Source organism: Narcine bancroftii, chromosome 6, assembly GCF_036971445.1.
Source record: "Narcine bancroftii isolate sNarBan1 chromosome 6, sNarBan1.hap1, whole genome shotgun sequence".
Lineage (NCBI taxonomy): Eukaryota > Metazoa > Chordata > Chondrichthyes > Torpediniformes > Narcinidae > Narcine > Narcine bancroftii.
The window spans coordinates 81,466,201-81,483,689 of NC_091474.1; the positions used below are offsets into that span (position 1 = coordinate 81,466,201).

The window sequence follows — 17,489 nt, forward strand, 5'->3', positions numbered from 1 at the left end:
GACATCTGAGCACCTGATGCCCTAGCCACAGACTCTCTCCTAGGCCCTGGCCACCCACCCATCCAAGCTCCCAAAACCCCGAATGCGGACTCACCAACTTGGCCATCCAAAGTCCCAACACCTTGAACGACGTTGGAACTTAACGCGGTCAAAAGTCTGACCCATGTAAAAGTCAATTCCCCTTTTATTGCCCCAAAAAATTCAATGATTACATGAGTATATACTTTTCTCACGTAATAGTCGATACAGTGTAAAATTGACCCAAAAATCTGGTATTTTCCATTTAATGTATGTAAAAGTTGACCCCTCATTTTTGGCCCTGGCCACCTGCCCATCTAGTCTCCCAATGCCCTGATCACAAATTGTCACCCTGGGTGCCCGACCACGGTCAAAAGTCATATCCACGTAATAGTCAAAGCCCCCTAAATATTGGTCCACAAAACTCAACTATTACACGGCCTTTATTTTCGGCAATTTGTTTCTTTTGCTGGTTGCTTGAATTCCAGATAATGGGTTTTACTGTAGTTTCTTTTTTGCTTATCGTCATGAAGAGGTGTCATTAAATCTGTATTTTTAAAGCACCAGCATCACAGTCTAAAAACTACTATCAATTACATTTAAAATTAATTAAATTCATGCAAAACAAACTGAGAAGTCAGGCAGGATCTGTGGTTCATTGCCCATTCAGGAATCTGATGGCAGTGGGGAAGGATCTGTCCTTGTGCTGTTGAGGGCTCGTCTTCAGTCCACTGTACCATTTTCTTGATGGCAGCAGAGTGAAGAGGGCATGGCCCGGATGGTGGGGTCCTTGAGGACAGGGGCTGCTTTCTTAAGACACCCCCTCGTGCAGATGTCCTCAATAGAATGAAGACTGGCCGAGTTCACAACTCTGTATAGTCTTTCCTGTCTTGCACCTCTGTACCAGACAGTAATGCAACCAGTCAGAATGCTCTCCACAGTACACCCTTAGAATTTTTTTTTGGAAAAAAAAAAGTTTTTGGTGATATACTGTGTCCTCAAAACCCTCACGAAGTATAGCCGCTGGCGAGCCCTCTTCATGATTGCATTGAAATGGAGGCTCCAGGACAGATCCTCAGAGACGTAGACACCCAGGATCCTCAGAGATAGACACTATAGTTTGTACACAGCTTATTAATGAAAACTTCTCCATTTCCCTGTCCCCTGTACCCCCAAGGACACAGACTGCAGTTACGATAACAACAGCATCCATTCATATGTTTCTGTTAATGAATGCAGAGAGTTTGCATTTAGACATGACCTCTGTCCAGCAAAGCCAAGTCCAGCCAAATGGCCTGTGTCTATGCTGTACAATTCATAACCTCCCACATTTTTGAACTGGAGCTGATACAATTCCCTGCCAAGGTAAATGCAGCTTCCTTTTAAACATCTGAAGCAGAGATTTCACCCCTTCCAACAAAAACAGCTGACCTCGTATGTTGCCTCACAGAAAGCCCTGCTACACTGAGTGCTCCACATCGCCAAAAACCGAGAAGAAACTGGTTCCATCTTGACATTCTGTTCCGTAGAAGGCAATACATTTTCCACTTTTGTATTAAACACCTTATTGCACTACCAGTAACCAAAAAGACCAGGCTGAAGGAACGATAGGCTTAAATGTACAGAAGAACCTTGCTGGCCCAGATCCAGGGATAGGAATGGTAGGAAGGGAGAGGTGGCTTGACCTTTATGGCCCAGGACCATGGGCGAGGAGTCATAGGATTTGAGTCATCCGTGGGTGGGCCAGCTCCATATATACAATAACCAACAATAATTATATACAATGGAGGAAACATATCATCACAGCACCATCTCAAAAAGAATGGGCTGATCAAATCAATATTATATTGCCATGAGAACACGATAGCCTCACAAATGTTAACCGGAGAGCATTCAGGAGGTCTGAATTGCAAAATCCCACCTGAACAGTTGGGGAATTAAAATTCAACTTGCTAAATAAATACAGAATTTAAAATTACAATCAGCAAATGTGCACATAAAACACCAGATTGCTGCAAAAATAAATCTGCTTCAGGGAAGAAACTCTGCCATCTTTCCCTGATAAACTCACGTAGTTAACACTTTAAAGGTTAAGGTTCCATTATTGTCATGTAATAATTCATTGAGAATGTAACATACATGAAATTCTTTAACTTTTCTCTAACACACAAGGCAGGCAGAAAGTCACCATTTTGTCCAGTGCCGCTCACAGAAACCTGCAGCACCTGGTGTTCCCACGCAGGTCTCCCTCTAAACACTGACCAGGCCTGAGCCCGTTTGGCTTCCGAGATTAGACATTCAGGGCATATTCAGGCTATTAGGCTCCTGCTGCCCCTCATTTCAAGAAATATTGCCATCCAGTGCATGAGTAAATAACTATAGCTTCAAAGTATCTGTTGCATGAAATCAAACACAAGGATAACAGAGATATTTAACTAAAAGACTGAAGCACAATAATATCCATACTGACAACTTACCTGAGACCAATGGGCCACAGTTGTCAACCTTCTCACAGGCTCTGGGTCACGTCTCCAGAATGGAGGATCATCGCCTTCCCAAGATCGTGTTATATGGCGAGCTCTCCACTGGCCATCGTGTCAGAGGTGCACCAAAGAAGAGGTACAAGGACTGCCTAAAGAAATCTCTTGGTGCCTGCCACATTGACCACCGCCAGTGGGCTGATAACGCCTCAAACCGTGCATCTTGGCGCCTCACAGTTCGGCGGGCAGCAACCTCCTTTGAAGAAGACCGCAGAGCCCACCTCACTGACAAAAGACAAAGGAGGAAAAACCCAACACCCAACCCCAACCAACCAATTTTCCCCTGCAACCGCTGCAACCGTGTCTGCCTGTCCCGCATCAGACTTGTCAGCCACAAACGAGCCTGCAGCTGACGTGGATTTTCAACCAATCACTGCCTCCTTCCAATCTGCCTTGACACAATTAACTTCCTGCTCCATTTTAAAGCTGTGTGTTTTACCTTTGGCTTCACAGTCTGGGTGTTTTCTATGATAGTATGTTTTTCTAAAAATGAAAAACCTCAGCATGCAAATTCCAGTGAATATATTTTTTCTTTGAAAGGTCAGAGTAGTTGTGAAACTCACCTGACTTGTTCAGGGGTCTGCATTAACTGCAGACTCACAATGTCTTCCCTGGAATGAGAGCACTAGTGGGATCAGTGCTACAAAGAGTCATAGAACACCACAGCACAGTACAGGCCCTTTGGCCCTCGATGTTGTGCTTACCCATATATTCCTACCAAAATAAAACTAAACCCTCCTTTCCCCATAACTCCCTATCTTTCTTTCATCCAGGTGCCTGTCAAATAATTTCTTAAATGCCCTAATGTTCCAGCTTCCACCACAATGCATTCCAGGCTCCCACAACTCTCTGTGTTTCATGTCTCCCCTCAACTTCACTTCGTACAGATGTCCTCTGGCATATACTTCTCCTGCCCAGGGAAAAAGGCTCTGGCTGTCTACCTTATCTCTGCCTCTCCTAGTCTTGTAGACCCCTATTAAATCACCTCTCCTCCTTCTTCGCTCCAAAGAGGAAAACCCCAGCCCCACTAACCTTGCCTTATAAGACATTTTCCAACCCAGGCAACGTCCTGGTAAATCTCCTCTGCACCCTCTCCATGGCTTCCTATAACAAGGTGACTAGAATTAAACACAATGTTCTAAGTGTGGCCTCACCATAGATTTGTAGAGCTCATTATGTATTATGACAGATTATATCATATTTTATATTGTATATAGATATGTTTTTGAAGGAGCTAGATGGAGGGAGTAGTGTAGGTCACAAACACTTGACAAAACTGATCTCTTTGCTGAGAGTGAGTCAAGCAGACACCAAGAGCCTTCGCAAAGACAATAAAACAAGGAGACTGCTTTGCTAAAGAATTTCAAAAGCAGGTGTAAATGTATTACTGTTTTGAAAGCAACAGATGAATAGATTCAGGAGTTTGAGTCCGGTGTCCCAATCTGTCTGGTTGCAGTTTGCTGTTCTAAGAAGGTCATGTGCAAGCAGAGAGAGAGAGAGGAGACCAAATAGACTTTCTATAAGAGAGGGAGAGAGAAAACTGGTTTCTGCAGTCATGGCAGGCTGGCAGCTTGTTGAAACCCCATTTTGAAGATGGGTTGTGAGTTCTGAGTTCAGCCTGTTGAAAACCCTTGTGCTCCATACAAGAGAAAATGGCTGGCTAGAGTGTTTCACCTGAAATAAGGGAAACGAAAGAATCTCTGTGGTGACCTGCAGAAGAAGAAGTCATCATTTGGAAAACCCTAATGGGGCAAGTTTCTTCGGCAAGATACTGAAGTGACTTGATGGAATTAAATCAGTTTGTGTGTGTCCAATGAGCAACAATTCTCTCTCTGAAATCGACAAGAACCTTCCTGAGCGGTAACCAGATCTTGGTGAAAATTCATAAATGTTAAATTCTGTTGACAGTATAAGAATTGCCTGATACCGGTGAACTTGGAGGAGTGAGAAGTGAGATTGCACTGTGAATCAAAGAACTTTTCTGAACTTATACACATTATATACACTTGCGCTTAGAATTAGAAGGGGGTTAAGTTAGATCACAATATATAAAGAAAGATGTGTTACTGATAGCACTGCTATGCTTGAACCTTATTAAAGGCACAGGCCTTGAGTGATGCTAAAATCCTCCTTTATTTTTGCCACACTTCCACCATCTTCTCCACCCCCTGCCCCATCTACCTAAACACTAGGGGTAGTTTAAAATGGCCACCTACCCAACCAGCCAGATCATCTTTGGGATGGAAGTTTGCACACAGTCACAGGGGGAATGTGTTAACTTCACTCCGACAGCTCCAGAGGTCAGGATTGAACCCAGGTCACTGGAGCTGAGAAGCAAACCTTGTTAAGTAAATGAGTTCCTTATGGTTTGGAGAGAGCTCATCCCAGGCTCCATGCATGGAAATCTGTGGCAGTGAATACAAAGATCAATGGCATCAAAGACAGCCTTTCCTGCTGTTAACAGACTCTTGAATGGACTTCACATTGACAATGAAGCCCATGCGCTGTTTTTTATAACTATAAGTTCTCACTGGTGCCATCAGGAAAGAGGTATCGGTGCCACAAGATTCGCAGCACCAGGTTCAGGAACAGCTGCTACTCCTCCACCATTAGACTCCTCGATGACAAACTCAATCAAGGATTCATTTTAGGATTCTTACTTGTGCACCTTGTCTTTTTTAATTCTCTCTGTATTGAACAATCAGTTTGTTTTCATTCATTATCTGTTCACATATTTATGCTCTGTACAATTTATTTTTTGCACTACCAATCCGTGGTAATTTTGCTGCGCCGCAGGAAAACATAATCTCGGGGTTGTATGTGATGTATGTAGTCTGATAATAAACCTGTAATCTGAAGTTTCCCCATTCCCTGCCCTAGGTATTTGTACTTTCTCCATGCCCTGCACTTTTTCAAGATTCCTTTATTGTTATGTGATAGTACAGGACATGTAAAATTACACAAAATTGCCTCCTGCCCACAACAAGTCACCTGGTGCTTCTTACAGTATAAGAGAAGCAAAAGAGTCACTTCAAAGTCACTGAGTGTCCATGGATTCGCTCTCAGCCACAAAGACTGCTGTTCGATCCATCAGCAACCTGACCTCCAGATCCAAACCTCTAACGTGGAGGAAGCCTTCAGGAGCCCTTCGCCTCAGCACTTTCTTGAATCCCGGCTCTGATACCTGACCTCTGTAACACTTATTTATTTGATATTATCAGTTGGATTATCTGGATAACACACAAAACAACGGTTCTAACTGGATCTGTGTGCACGTGACAAATAAATAATTCAATTCAATCCACTTAATGATGTAATGTCGGAATCCTAGCAGCCTTTATGCATGTTGCCAAGAACTCACAAAACAGCATGTAATATTGGTGAGATAATCTGCTTTAGTGATTTGTGTGAGAGGTAAACATTGTCTAGACGTTGAGGATAACACCATTTGTTCCACATGAAAAAACTCTTCTGAGAGATCTCATACGTCCACATTGGAGAGCTCGGTTTAGCATTGCATTGGGAAAATAGACATTTTGACAGACATACAGTGCAGTAACAGGCCATTTTGACCCACGACTCCCTTGTCGCCCAATTTAATCTCCATTAGCCTACACCCCCAGCCCGGTCCCAATTGCAGACGTCACGCTAACGGCTATGTCAACCATGCCACCCAAATAGGATCTCTGAAAATAGAGTCAACCAAAGATGCCTTTGGCACCCAAATCACTTCACAAATTCCCACTGTTTATTATTTTAAACTTTGATGAAAATAATACCCAAAATTGATATGCAAATACTGACACTGCTGGTGACTTGGTGTGATTGGAGCGCCGGGCAACACTCATGGTGACTCTTTGTTTGCCTTACAGCGGACAAATGTTGAAGTACCTGTATAGGGTGGCATGGTCAACATCACCGTTAGCTCAATGCTGTTACAACACCAGTGACCGGGAACGGGGTTCGAATTCTGCGCTGTCTGTAAGGAGTTTGTATGTTCTCCCCATGACTGCATGGGTTTTCTCAGGGATCTTCCCACCCTTCAAAACATACCAGGACTTGTAGGTTAATTAGATATAATTTGACAGCACGGGCTCGTGGGCCGAAAAGGTCTGTAATTGTGCTGTTTGTCTAAATTTAAAATTAAAAAATATATGATGTTTATTACAATTTTATGTATTATTACATGACAATAAAAGGAACCTGGAACCTTGATAATGTTCACATTGCTCCAAATTGTTCAGTTTAAGCATTGATTTTCCACATTTGCTCATAAATCTTCATTCCAATGTTTCAGTGATACAAGCTTCTATTATCTTTGCAAAGATGCCTAAAGATTAGGCATCCATCCAGGGCAAGTTTGAGTTTTGCATGTTCCTAAGCCATGAATGATGTTCCCATCTCAGGCATCTCTGGATCGATAGTTGAGCAACATGGAACAACATGTAAATTTATATTGCAGTCTTCAGATCCTTCCCTGGAGATTTGGGGGTGGTCTCCTCTACATCAGAGTGATGGGAAGCAGGTTGGGAGATTGCTTCATTGAGCACCTTGGCTCTGTCCGCCGCAATATCATGGATCTCCCAGTGGCCACCCATTTCAATTCCCCATCACATTCCCTGGCCAACATGTCTGCTATGGTCTTATTTTCTGCCAGACTGAGACCACCCGTAATTTGGGGGAACAACACCTCATCTTCCGACTGAACTCCCTCCAACCGGACAGCATTAAGATCGAACTGCTCAACAAATGGGCTTGGTGCTTTGGAAATGTGTAGTAACTTGATCTTGTATTGCAACATATCTTCCTCAAAGCAATTAACATTTAGACATTTGGACACACTATGAGATAGGGACTTGGCCTCTGTTTAAAGTGCAGAGGAGACTGTAAACATGTCAAGGTATCAGAATTGAGACCGAACTCCAACCAAACTTACACTCTAACTGACCTTTAGACTACTCCAGCAGTGAGCTCATTCCAGATAAAAAAGATGAAGGTTAAAAGTCCAGCTTGGAGAGCAATTGCAAAGGAGCGTGTGTTCTGGTGTGGAATAATTTTTAGTTGATCTGGCTTCCACAGACTGTTCACCTCTTTGGCTCCCGTTTTCCAGTAATCATGAGAGGAGGTGTTGTAACTGTGTTGTGCCTGGCCCTCTCTGTGGCACACTCCGATGAAGTGACGAAGATCTCTGTAGCAGCTGAGGACAGCTCTAACAGCAGCTCCGACTGGGGCATTGGATCCATCCGAGATGGGTTTGAGGCTGTGAACGGATACTTCGACTCATTTCTCGAACTCCTCGGTGGCAGGAACGGAGTATGCCAGTACAAGTGTCGATACGGTGAGTGCAAGACCGGCAACGCAGGCGCAGAGGAGAGTGAAAGAGGACTTAAGGGTTAATACGGCAGGAGTGGAATCAAGGGAAACATACCCAAAACCTGACTCAAGCTCAAGCTGTATAAAGTCTTTGCTATATAAAGTTTACTGTTTGACCTGCTGACTTTCTCCAGCATAATGTTTTTATTAGCAAAACTAAGTTTTAACATAGGAGGGCCACAAAGTGATTTGCACTGATTTGGGACATTGTGGCTCACACAAAAATTAGATAATGATAAACATACCCTCTCTGTGTAGTCTCTACACTCCTGTTTTGGTTTGGGATTTCTTTTTGTCTGCCGCTGTAACTGTTTGATCAATCATTCACTTTCCTCAAAAGGTTTTCATTTGGGTTAGAGGGTAAGTGGACATCAGGGTGAGATGAGCAAACAAGTGCCTCAAATTGTCAATAAAACGTGGCTATGGACGATAAAAGCCAGGGGAATAAAACACAGAAGTCTGCAGACACCGTGGTTGAAGTAAAAACTCAATGCTGGAGAAACTCAGTAGGTCAAACAAAGTACTTTATCCAAAGGGAGATCTGTGGGATTCTCTCTCACTGCTCCCCATCTGTCATCCCTGCTGCTCTTGAGATTTATGACCATGCGATATAAAGTGCATAAACAGGTTTGGGGTAGGGCCAGTGGTGGATTAACTACCACCCGGGCCCCTAGGCTGAGTTTCAGTAAGGTTCCTCCTGACCTTGTGCCCCCCCAACCCCCCCCCCGCTCCACCCTTCGTTGAATTGAATAAATAACGTAACGTTGTTACATTAAATAACTATGTAAAATGTATGACAAGAAATTTAATTGTAGCAACAACCCTTTGCATAAGTGCTTTCATGGAATCACGTTCTGACCAGTATTATCGAGTAATCAGGCATGGTCTTCACTTGAAAACAGTTTGCAGTTAAAACAGAATACCTTACCTGTGCTCGGAGAATAGCGTGGCCAACTTCTGATTTTCTCGCCATTTGTGAGGGAGTGGTAAAACATGGGCTTTAAAAAAGTAACGTTTCTGTTTACCGTCACATTTTACAGATTTCACAATACTGGCGCTCATGTTCCTACAGGGCTTCGCTCCCTATCTTCAACCAGTCTATGCACAATTTAATGCCAACTCATGACATAATAACGTCGTCATGGTAAACACAATCTCGGGGCTGCAGTGTGAAGTCCGAAAAGCATTATTTCTAAATGTTTAAATGTTAGGAGCCTCAATTAGAAAAAAAAATAGTATTTATAATATTCCAGATATTAAAAAAATATATGCAAAAGAACTGAAATATCATCCAAAATACTCACGTGTACATTCAATCAAACCATTTTTTTTTTGCTCTTGGACCTTCTCCCTCCGCCCCCCTTTCCAGGCCCCTAAACTTAAGTCCACTCAGCATAATGGTTAACCCGCCACTGGGGTAGGGATAGACACTGCAGGTGTGTGCATGAGTTGTGTGAGTTCACACGACTGCAGATAATAATTTGAAACAGGAAAGTCTGCAGACACTGTGGTTGAAGTAGAAATGGTGGAGGAACTCATCTGGTCTCACAGCGCCCAGAGGAGGTAAAGATACAGACATCTTACCGACGTTCCTGGGCAGAGCCCATCCTCAGGGTATGAGCACAAAGCAGGCAGACGACTGTGCATTCACAGAGCCTCCCCCTCCCCCTGATGAATTCTCCTGTCCGTGTTCATTTGTGTTCCTTTTGCCTGTTAGCCTGTGCTCCTCCTCCCCAGCCTTTTTATTCAGGCACCTGTCCATCTTGAGGAGGGGCCCAGACATCGGTTTTGGACGAGTGCGTGACCTGCTGAGTTCCTCCAGCATTTGGTGTGTTTTTATTGCAGGATAATGATAATAAGTTAATTGTGATACACACCAGCATAATGTACCAACGCACCAACATTCTTATTTGCTGCAGCCAAACACATAAAAAAACACCCCCAATACATTAAATTATCCCAGAGCAGAAAGAGATAATAAAAAGAAAAGATAAATAGATAATAAAATATTCACAATAAAAACACAACACTGGGGAAACTCAGCAGCCAAAACAGAGTACTTTAAATAGCAAAGACCAGTGTTTTGGACTGGAGTCCTTCATCAAGGCACTCGATGCAGGCAAATGGCAATAAACATGGTTAAGGACTCCACACACCCCTCATGCAAACTGTTCTCTCTTCTGCCATCTGGCAGAAGGTACTGTAGCACTCGGGCCCTTAAATCCAGATTGGGCAACAGACCCCCAAGCCAGCAGGTTCCTGAATTCCCAGAACATATGTGGATAGTGTCGCATGGACATTTACTGTAAACATCTTAATAACTTAATATTTCAAATGTTTAACTCCTATTCTAACTTATATTTCTGTCAATATGCTCCGTGGTCCTGGAGAAACGCCATCTCGTCTTTACTGTGCGAGTATGGTAGGAACGATCAATAAAGGTGACGACTTGAAAATGTAGGCTGGCGTCTATTTCAAGAACTGCATCTGCAAACTTTCGTGTTGTACTCTTTTTACTGTTTTACTCGCTAAATATTCACAGTTACAGTTAGAGAAGAAAATAAAAGTGGCATCTAAATAGTGCGGACAGGTCTTCTTGTGGCGCTGGAGTCGTGTTGGGTCAGAATAGTACAGGAAAGTTCAGGAGTCTGAAGCCATTGGAAACAAACTGTTCTTGAACCAAGAGATGCTGGACTTCAGGCTTCTGCACTTTCTCCCCGAGGTAGCAGTGAGAAAAGGTTATGACCAGAGTGATAGAACTGCTCAGTGTGATCTGTGTATTCATACATTTATTTTACAATGTTGAATTTGCGCAGTAACCTGTTCTGTGATGTGTGTGAAACGTGACGCTCCCCAATGACACAACCACACTTCTCATCGAACACCCCCTGCCCCTCCTGTCACGTCCTGCAAAATTTTCTTCAGCCACCAGCAAACCACAGCGAAAACAAGTTAACCTCTGGGTTTGGAGCCCATTTAGTCACTGGCGTCACTGGGTGGGCCAGAATTAATTTCTTGATAGATCCGAAAGGAGAAGGGAACTCTTTTGGTATCCTGATCAACGTGCTTTCAAGTTAAGTTTATTGTCATCTGATTGTACAAGTACAACCCAGCGAAACTGTTCTCTGGTCCTCGGTGCAAAACATGCAGACACCCACCCAGACATAACACACATACAGACAGACAGTACAAGTATTTCATCTGTACAAATAAATATTGTTTCGTGAATATGAGTCTCAGATGGTTAGTGTGAGTGGTTCCTTTGGTCGTTCAGCATTCCCACTGTTCCTCAGCCAGGTTGTGCTGGCTGTGATACCCCAGGAACAGCTGAAAGATGCTGTGTGCAGGGTGGAAGGGACCTCGGCCTTGCAGTGGTGCCTGCTTCGATGGTCGTGGAAATGGGGCAAAGTGATAGAGATAGAGGTGGTGTCCCAATATGACTGGAACGATGGAGCAGTGTTCGCCTCGAGAAATCCCAGAGGATGTGTTGGTCTTGGTTGATGTCAATCTGAGGCACAAGGCCTCATGGCATTTGGATCATCCGAGGTTGGAGGGACTTTGAGGCGGACTACCGCCTTGAGAAACTGTGACTTGGTTGATAGTTTCCCCTTTGTAGCTGGCGGACGGTAACATCTAAGTCTTGCCGACGCTGTAAACCAACCCCAAGATGGCTGCAGATGGACTTATTGTGACATCTAAACAGAATTGCAACTGGGCCTATTTGTGTTTACTGCTTATTCTTTGAAATCTGATGTTTGTAGCACTGTTTTCATTTAAAATTGAGAAGTTGTTCATTACTGTGATTGGGAGGAATGGGCTGGGGTTTAAATAATTAATGTTCTAAGTGGGATAGTCTCTGAAAAGATGGCCGCACCAGTGTATTTTGACTGCTTGTCATCCTTTACATAGCAACCAATTTATTCCTAATTGTATGTTCAGCGCTTTGGATCAACGTGCGTTGTGTTAAATCCGCTATATAAATAAAGTACTACTCAATAATTTTGCATGCTGTCTTCAGACAACGGATCCCAGTAGATCACATTGATGGGGTTGGGGGGTGGGGGGAGAGACTCCATTATACCTCTCTGCGGATTGATCTCTGATCCATTTCTCTGCAGTAACCGTACCGCACTGTGAGGCAGCCGGCCAGGATGCTCTCGATGGAGTTCCTATAGAAGGCTGACGTAATAGTTGCCTGCTTCGGTCTTCCCAGGAAGTGCGGTCACTGTTGCACCTTCCTGAGATGTGTGGTGATGTAGTGTGTCCAGGGTAGGTCACTAGTTGTGAACTCCAAGGAATGTGGTGCTCTCCACACTCTCTACCAGAGAGTGGTTGATGTGTAGTGGAGGGTGGTTGTTCGGGTCCTCCAATCATTTCCTTCGTCTTGCCCATGTTAAGACTCGGGTTGTTAAATTTTTTAAATTTAATTTTAATTTTAGACATTCAGCACAGTAATAGGCCATTTCAGCTCATGAGTCTGTACTGCCCATTTACACCCAATTAACCTACACCCCTAGAATGTTTCGAATGGTGGGAGGAAACCAGAGCCCCCAGGAAAATCCCATGCAAACAAGGGAAGAACGTACAAACTCCTTACAGACAGCACGGGATTCGAACCCTGGTCTCGATCAGTGTAAAGGGATTGTGCTAACCGCTACACCCCCCATTTTACATCTCTTCTGTTCAGTTTTTGCTGATGAAGCCAACTATTGTTGGGTCATCTGTAAACTTGATGACCCTTGTTGGAGCTGAATGCACTTAGCCCTTAGGTGCTGTCACACTTACATTAAAAAAGTTCCTTTAAACCTATTGCTTTGTCCAGAACCACACACTCAAACCCCAACATCTGACAATAATAATCAAACAAGAGGTCTTGGCATGTGTTCCTGCTTAAAGATGCTCCACACCTACAAGTTGTAGTAATTGAAACGATAGAAGAGCAAAATAGACATTTGAGAGTTTGGAACTGAGAACAAAAGAAAGATTGCCTTGATGTGTAACCAGACTTGTTCATGCTGTTTTTTTGTACCAAGGCAAAGCACCTCTTCCGAGGCCGGACTATAAATCACCAGAACCCAACGGCTGCAGTTCAAGTTTCCTTGGACTCAAGGTACCAGACACAGTATGTACTAAAAACCAAGCTTTCATTTTATACTCTGCTTCTTGCAATAACTCATTCGGGACTCAGGCAGCCTCAAGCAACCGGCAAAAATTTGTGGGATATCAATAGGTAAAATATACAGAAGTTTAAAATTGGTGTACTTCACCATTATTAAGCAACTGGAAGATTCACTTCTCGAAGTGTTGGATAGCAGAGTTTTACTGTATTCTGTATTGCTGAATAATCCAGTGCTAAAGAGTTAAAAAGCCGTGGATTAACTTCCCACCACCGATTACATCCTCCCAGTGCTTCACCGAAGGAGTCCTCTCATTGATCAGGTCGTTTTTATTTTTCTGCCTGTCAGTTACACACGGTCATGTTCAGACTTCTGGATGAACAGGAGAGCTGCTCTGACAAAGGTGCCTTCTTCTGGTGGGGGTTAACAATGCTGCTCTGGGAGTCGATCATCAAAACCCCATTATTTCAAAGAAGAGCATATTGTTCCGCTGATGTCCTGGACAATATTTACCCTCCAGTTAACATCGCTTGAACAGATTTTAAAAATTTATTATCAGAGTATGTGCATGACATCACATACAACTGTGAATTTTGTTTTTTTTTATTGTGGGCCAGGCAGAATTACTACTTATCGGTAGTGCAAAAAAATGTACCCGGATAAAGATAGGGATACAAAGAGGGAAATGTAATCAAGGAATGTAAACAAACTGACTGTGCAAACATACTCTGTTGATGGAAATTGATGAAGAGATTGGCTGCTGCATTTTCCCATTACTGCGATCCTTCATGGATCTAGTGTCAGCTGTAACTCTCCATGGGGATGTTCTGAAAGGACCTGCGTAAAAATGAGAGAATGCTGAAAAATACCCAGCAGGTCAGGCAGCATCTATGGAGAAGGAAACAAGTTTAGAATGAGGAAAGATCACGCTGAGCAGGTTTTAAATTGCAGAGAAGGGCAAAAGGTGATCGTCTGTGATGAGGTGGTGTGTGAGAGATGTTGAACGACACATGCCGTGCTAGTGTTAATCACTGAGAGAAGTAGTAACTGGCCATGTCACTGACAAGCAATTCAATTTAGTGATATTTTCAATTAATATTTAATCGCCAAGGTTCAAGTGCAGTCAGCAACGCGTGTTCTACTGGGAATCTGGTTAGAATTAGATTCCAAGCTCAAAAGTGGCTCCTCTAAATGTTTGCCTTTTGCTTTCAGATTGATTTGGGAATTCCAGCCATGACCAAGTGTTGCAATCAACTCGATCTCTGCTATGACACTTGTGGGGCCAACAAGTACCGGTGCGATGCCAAGTTCCGTTGGTGTCTCTATGGAATTTGTTCTGACCTCAAAAAGAGTTTGGGCTTCGTGTCTAAGGTTGAAGGTAAATATTGCAATTGGGAATATATGAGATGAAGACATTTCAGACATGAGACAGATAAATCTGGCCCTAAGAAGGGAGTGAGTGAAAAGGATAGAGATGCCATGGAAATTGGAACAACAGGCTGCAGAAAATTTTCAGAATTGCATGCCGGATCCATAAGCAATTGAAAATGTCTGTTTCTATTGCAATGTTTAATTTTTTATGGTTTCATTTTTGTGAATCTGGGAAACCAGCAAGTAAATTCAGAAGATCAGAAGAAGCAGGAGCAGAATTTGACCCATTGGCCCATCGAGTCTGTTTCGCCATTCTAATCGTGAGCTGATCCATTCTCCCACTCCCTGGCCTTCTCCCCGTAACTCTTGATGCCCTGACTAATCAAATACCTGTAAATCTCTGCCTTAAATACACCCAATGACCTCACTTCCACGGCTGCCCGTGGCACAAGTTCCACAGACTTGCGACCCTCTGCTCAAAGAAAGTTTTCCGCATCTCTGTTTTAAATTGATGCCCTTTTATCCTGAAATTGTGTCCTCTTGTCCAAGAATCCCCTACCATGGAAAAAATCCTTGCCGCATCTAGACTGTCCAGGTCTTTCAGAATTCAAAATGCCTCTATAAGGTTCCCCCTCGTCCTTGAGCACAGTCCTTGAGCCAACAATCTTTCCTCATACGCTCACCCTTTCATCCAGTAAATCTTCTCTGAACCCTTTCCAATGCCAGCACATCTTTCCTCAAATACAGATTCTCCAAGTGAGGTCTCACCAGTGCTTTATAGAGTCTCAACATTACATCCCTGCTTTTATCTGCTATTCCTCGAGAAATGAATGTCAGTTTTGCTTTCACCTTCTTCGCCACCAACCCTGGAGGTCAACATTTCGGGTATCCTGCACGAGGATTCCCAAGTCCCTTTGCACCTCGGAATTTTGAATTTTCTCCCCATCTAAATAATAGTCGGCCCATCTATTTCTTCCACCAAAGTGAAAGACTGTACACTTTCCAACATTATCTTCCACCTAATTGTCCATTCTCCTAATCTATTCAACTCTCTCTGCAGTCTTTTGGTATCCTCAGCTCCACCCACCCCACCACCTATTTTTAGATCATCTGTAAATTTAGCTACTAAATGATCAAAATCATTTATAAAGAAGTGGCCCTAACACTGACCACTGCAGAACTCCACTGGTGTCTTGTAGCCAATCAGAATAGGATCCTTTTATTCCCACTGTTTCCTGCCGACCAGCCAATGCTCTACCCACCCTTCCTGTAATTCCATGGGCTTGCATCTTGTTTAGTGGCCTCATGAGTGGCACCTTGTCGAAGGACATTTGAAAGTCCAAATACATAAACTGTCTATCCTTACTTGTGATCTCTTTAAAACATTGCAGTAGTTTTGTCAGGCATGATTTTCCTTCAAGGAAACCATGCTGACATGAGCCTTTCTAGGGGATATACCATACACTACTGAGGGAAGGTTTTGCTATCTGAGGTCCCAATTGCCATTAGAAAAGATCCATTAGCACTCTATAAAATAGAGTGTCAGACTCATGGAGAGACATAGCACAGCAACAGGCTATTCAGTCTATCGACTCCGTGCTGACCCAATTGCACCAATTCTACATTAATCCTGTTTTTTAATTCTCCCTATGTTCTCAATGGCTCCCATCACACCACTCATTAGGGGTAACTCTCTGTAACTAATTAACAAACCAGCCAACTCGCCATTGGGAGGGAACCAGAGCACCTGGAGGAAATTCACGCTACCTGTAAACTCCACTGAGGGAGTGCCAGAAGCCAGGATTGAGCTCATGTTTCGGGCTAGATGCCACACATATCTGACCAGTCTTTGCCCTCTTCACCAACAGCTCTTAAAAAAAAACAGGTTACTTGTCAATATCAAATTCTGTTTATGGAACCTTGTGCAAAATTGGGACACATTCTACACCAAAGTTTTTTAGACATACAGCACGATAACAGACCCTTTTGGCCCACGAGCCCATGCAGTCCAATTACACCCAATTAATCTACAACCCCCAGTATTCTTTGAAGGGTGGGAGGAAACTGAAGCCCCCAGCAGACTCGAGAAGAATGTACAAACTCCTTACGGACAGCATGCCATTTGCACCCCAGTCCCGGTCGCTGGGACTGCCACAGCATTGCACTAACAGCTACGCTACCATGCCAGCCTGCAATCCCTGAACATTTTTGATGGGTGGGAGAATACACAAACTCCTCACAGACAGGCCCTGATACGAACCCAGGTCACTGACGCTGTAACAGCATGGCACTGACCGTGCAGCCCAAGTGCACACCTTTGGCTGGAAAAGCCTTCGGGATGGCTTGAAAGGGACAAAGAAAGTTGCCATATAAATTAAAGGTGCTTCTTTCTTTCCAGCCTGTGAATCAGTGGCAGATACCATGTTCAATGCGGTGTGGACCCTTGGATGCAGGCCTTTCATGAACAGCCAGAGGTCAGCGTGCATCTGCACTGAGGAGGAAAGAGAAGAGCTCTGAAGGCAATGACTATAATTGTGTATGATTGCCCATTTGTATGTACGAAGTGACTCTCCCCTCTGTGTCCACACTAATAACTTTGCCTGGACGTAACTCTCCCCTAATGGTACCTGTATATACAACACTGAAACTACCTGTTGGCTGAGTAAATTATTTATTTCCTGGTATTTTTAGAGATACAGAACAAGACCATTCATCCCATCATATATCTGGTGGGCCTATAACTTATAATTTCATGTCAATTTATGGGAGATATTTACAGCTTTTTCCAAAATATTTGTTGTGTCTCATTTGACTGATAAAGGAACTTTAATATTTCACTTGCAAAACATTCTTTCTCTCAATATTATTGTCTTTCTAAGTGATATAACATCTTTCTCTTAGAGAATGGATGTTCCTTAATCTCTCTTTCTGCCACATTGTAGAGTTGACCAACATCTTCAAGATTCCTTCATTGTCATGTAATAGTAGAACAAGTAATATTACATTGAATTGTCTTATAAGGCAGACAGAGTTGCAAGAAATCCTCTGGGTACAAGTGGATAAGACTGGT

At 43.3% G+C, this 17,489-nt stretch overlaps 1 protein-coding gene across 9 annotated transcripts in view; it reads left to right on the forward strand.

The window, feature by feature from the left end:
• LOC138736277 (prolyl 4-hydroxylase subunit alpha-1-like) overlaps window positions 1-17,265 on the forward strand; it is a 119,814-nt gene extending 102,549 nt beyond the window's left edge. For 5 of the 9 annotated variants that reach the window (XM_069885520.1, XM_069885517.1, XM_069885522.1 and 2 more), the window contains exons 15-17: window positions 12,965-13,053; window positions 14,261-14,426; window positions 16,818-17,265. In XM_069885520.1, the coding sequence (XP_069741621.1) occupies window positions 12,965-13,053; window positions 14,261-14,426; window positions 16,818-16,936 (374 nt within the window). In that variant the 3' untranslated portion in view covers window positions 16,937-17,265. Of the gene's footprint in view, window positions 1-6,430; window positions 6,460-7,538; window positions 7,897-12,964; window positions 13,054-14,260; window positions 14,427-16,817 lie in introns of those variants that run through there. The other 4 variants (XM_069885529.1, XM_069885530.1, XM_069885523.1 and 1 more) reach the window with 4 other exon arrangements.
• Window positions 17,266-17,489: the final 224 nt, after the last annotated feature.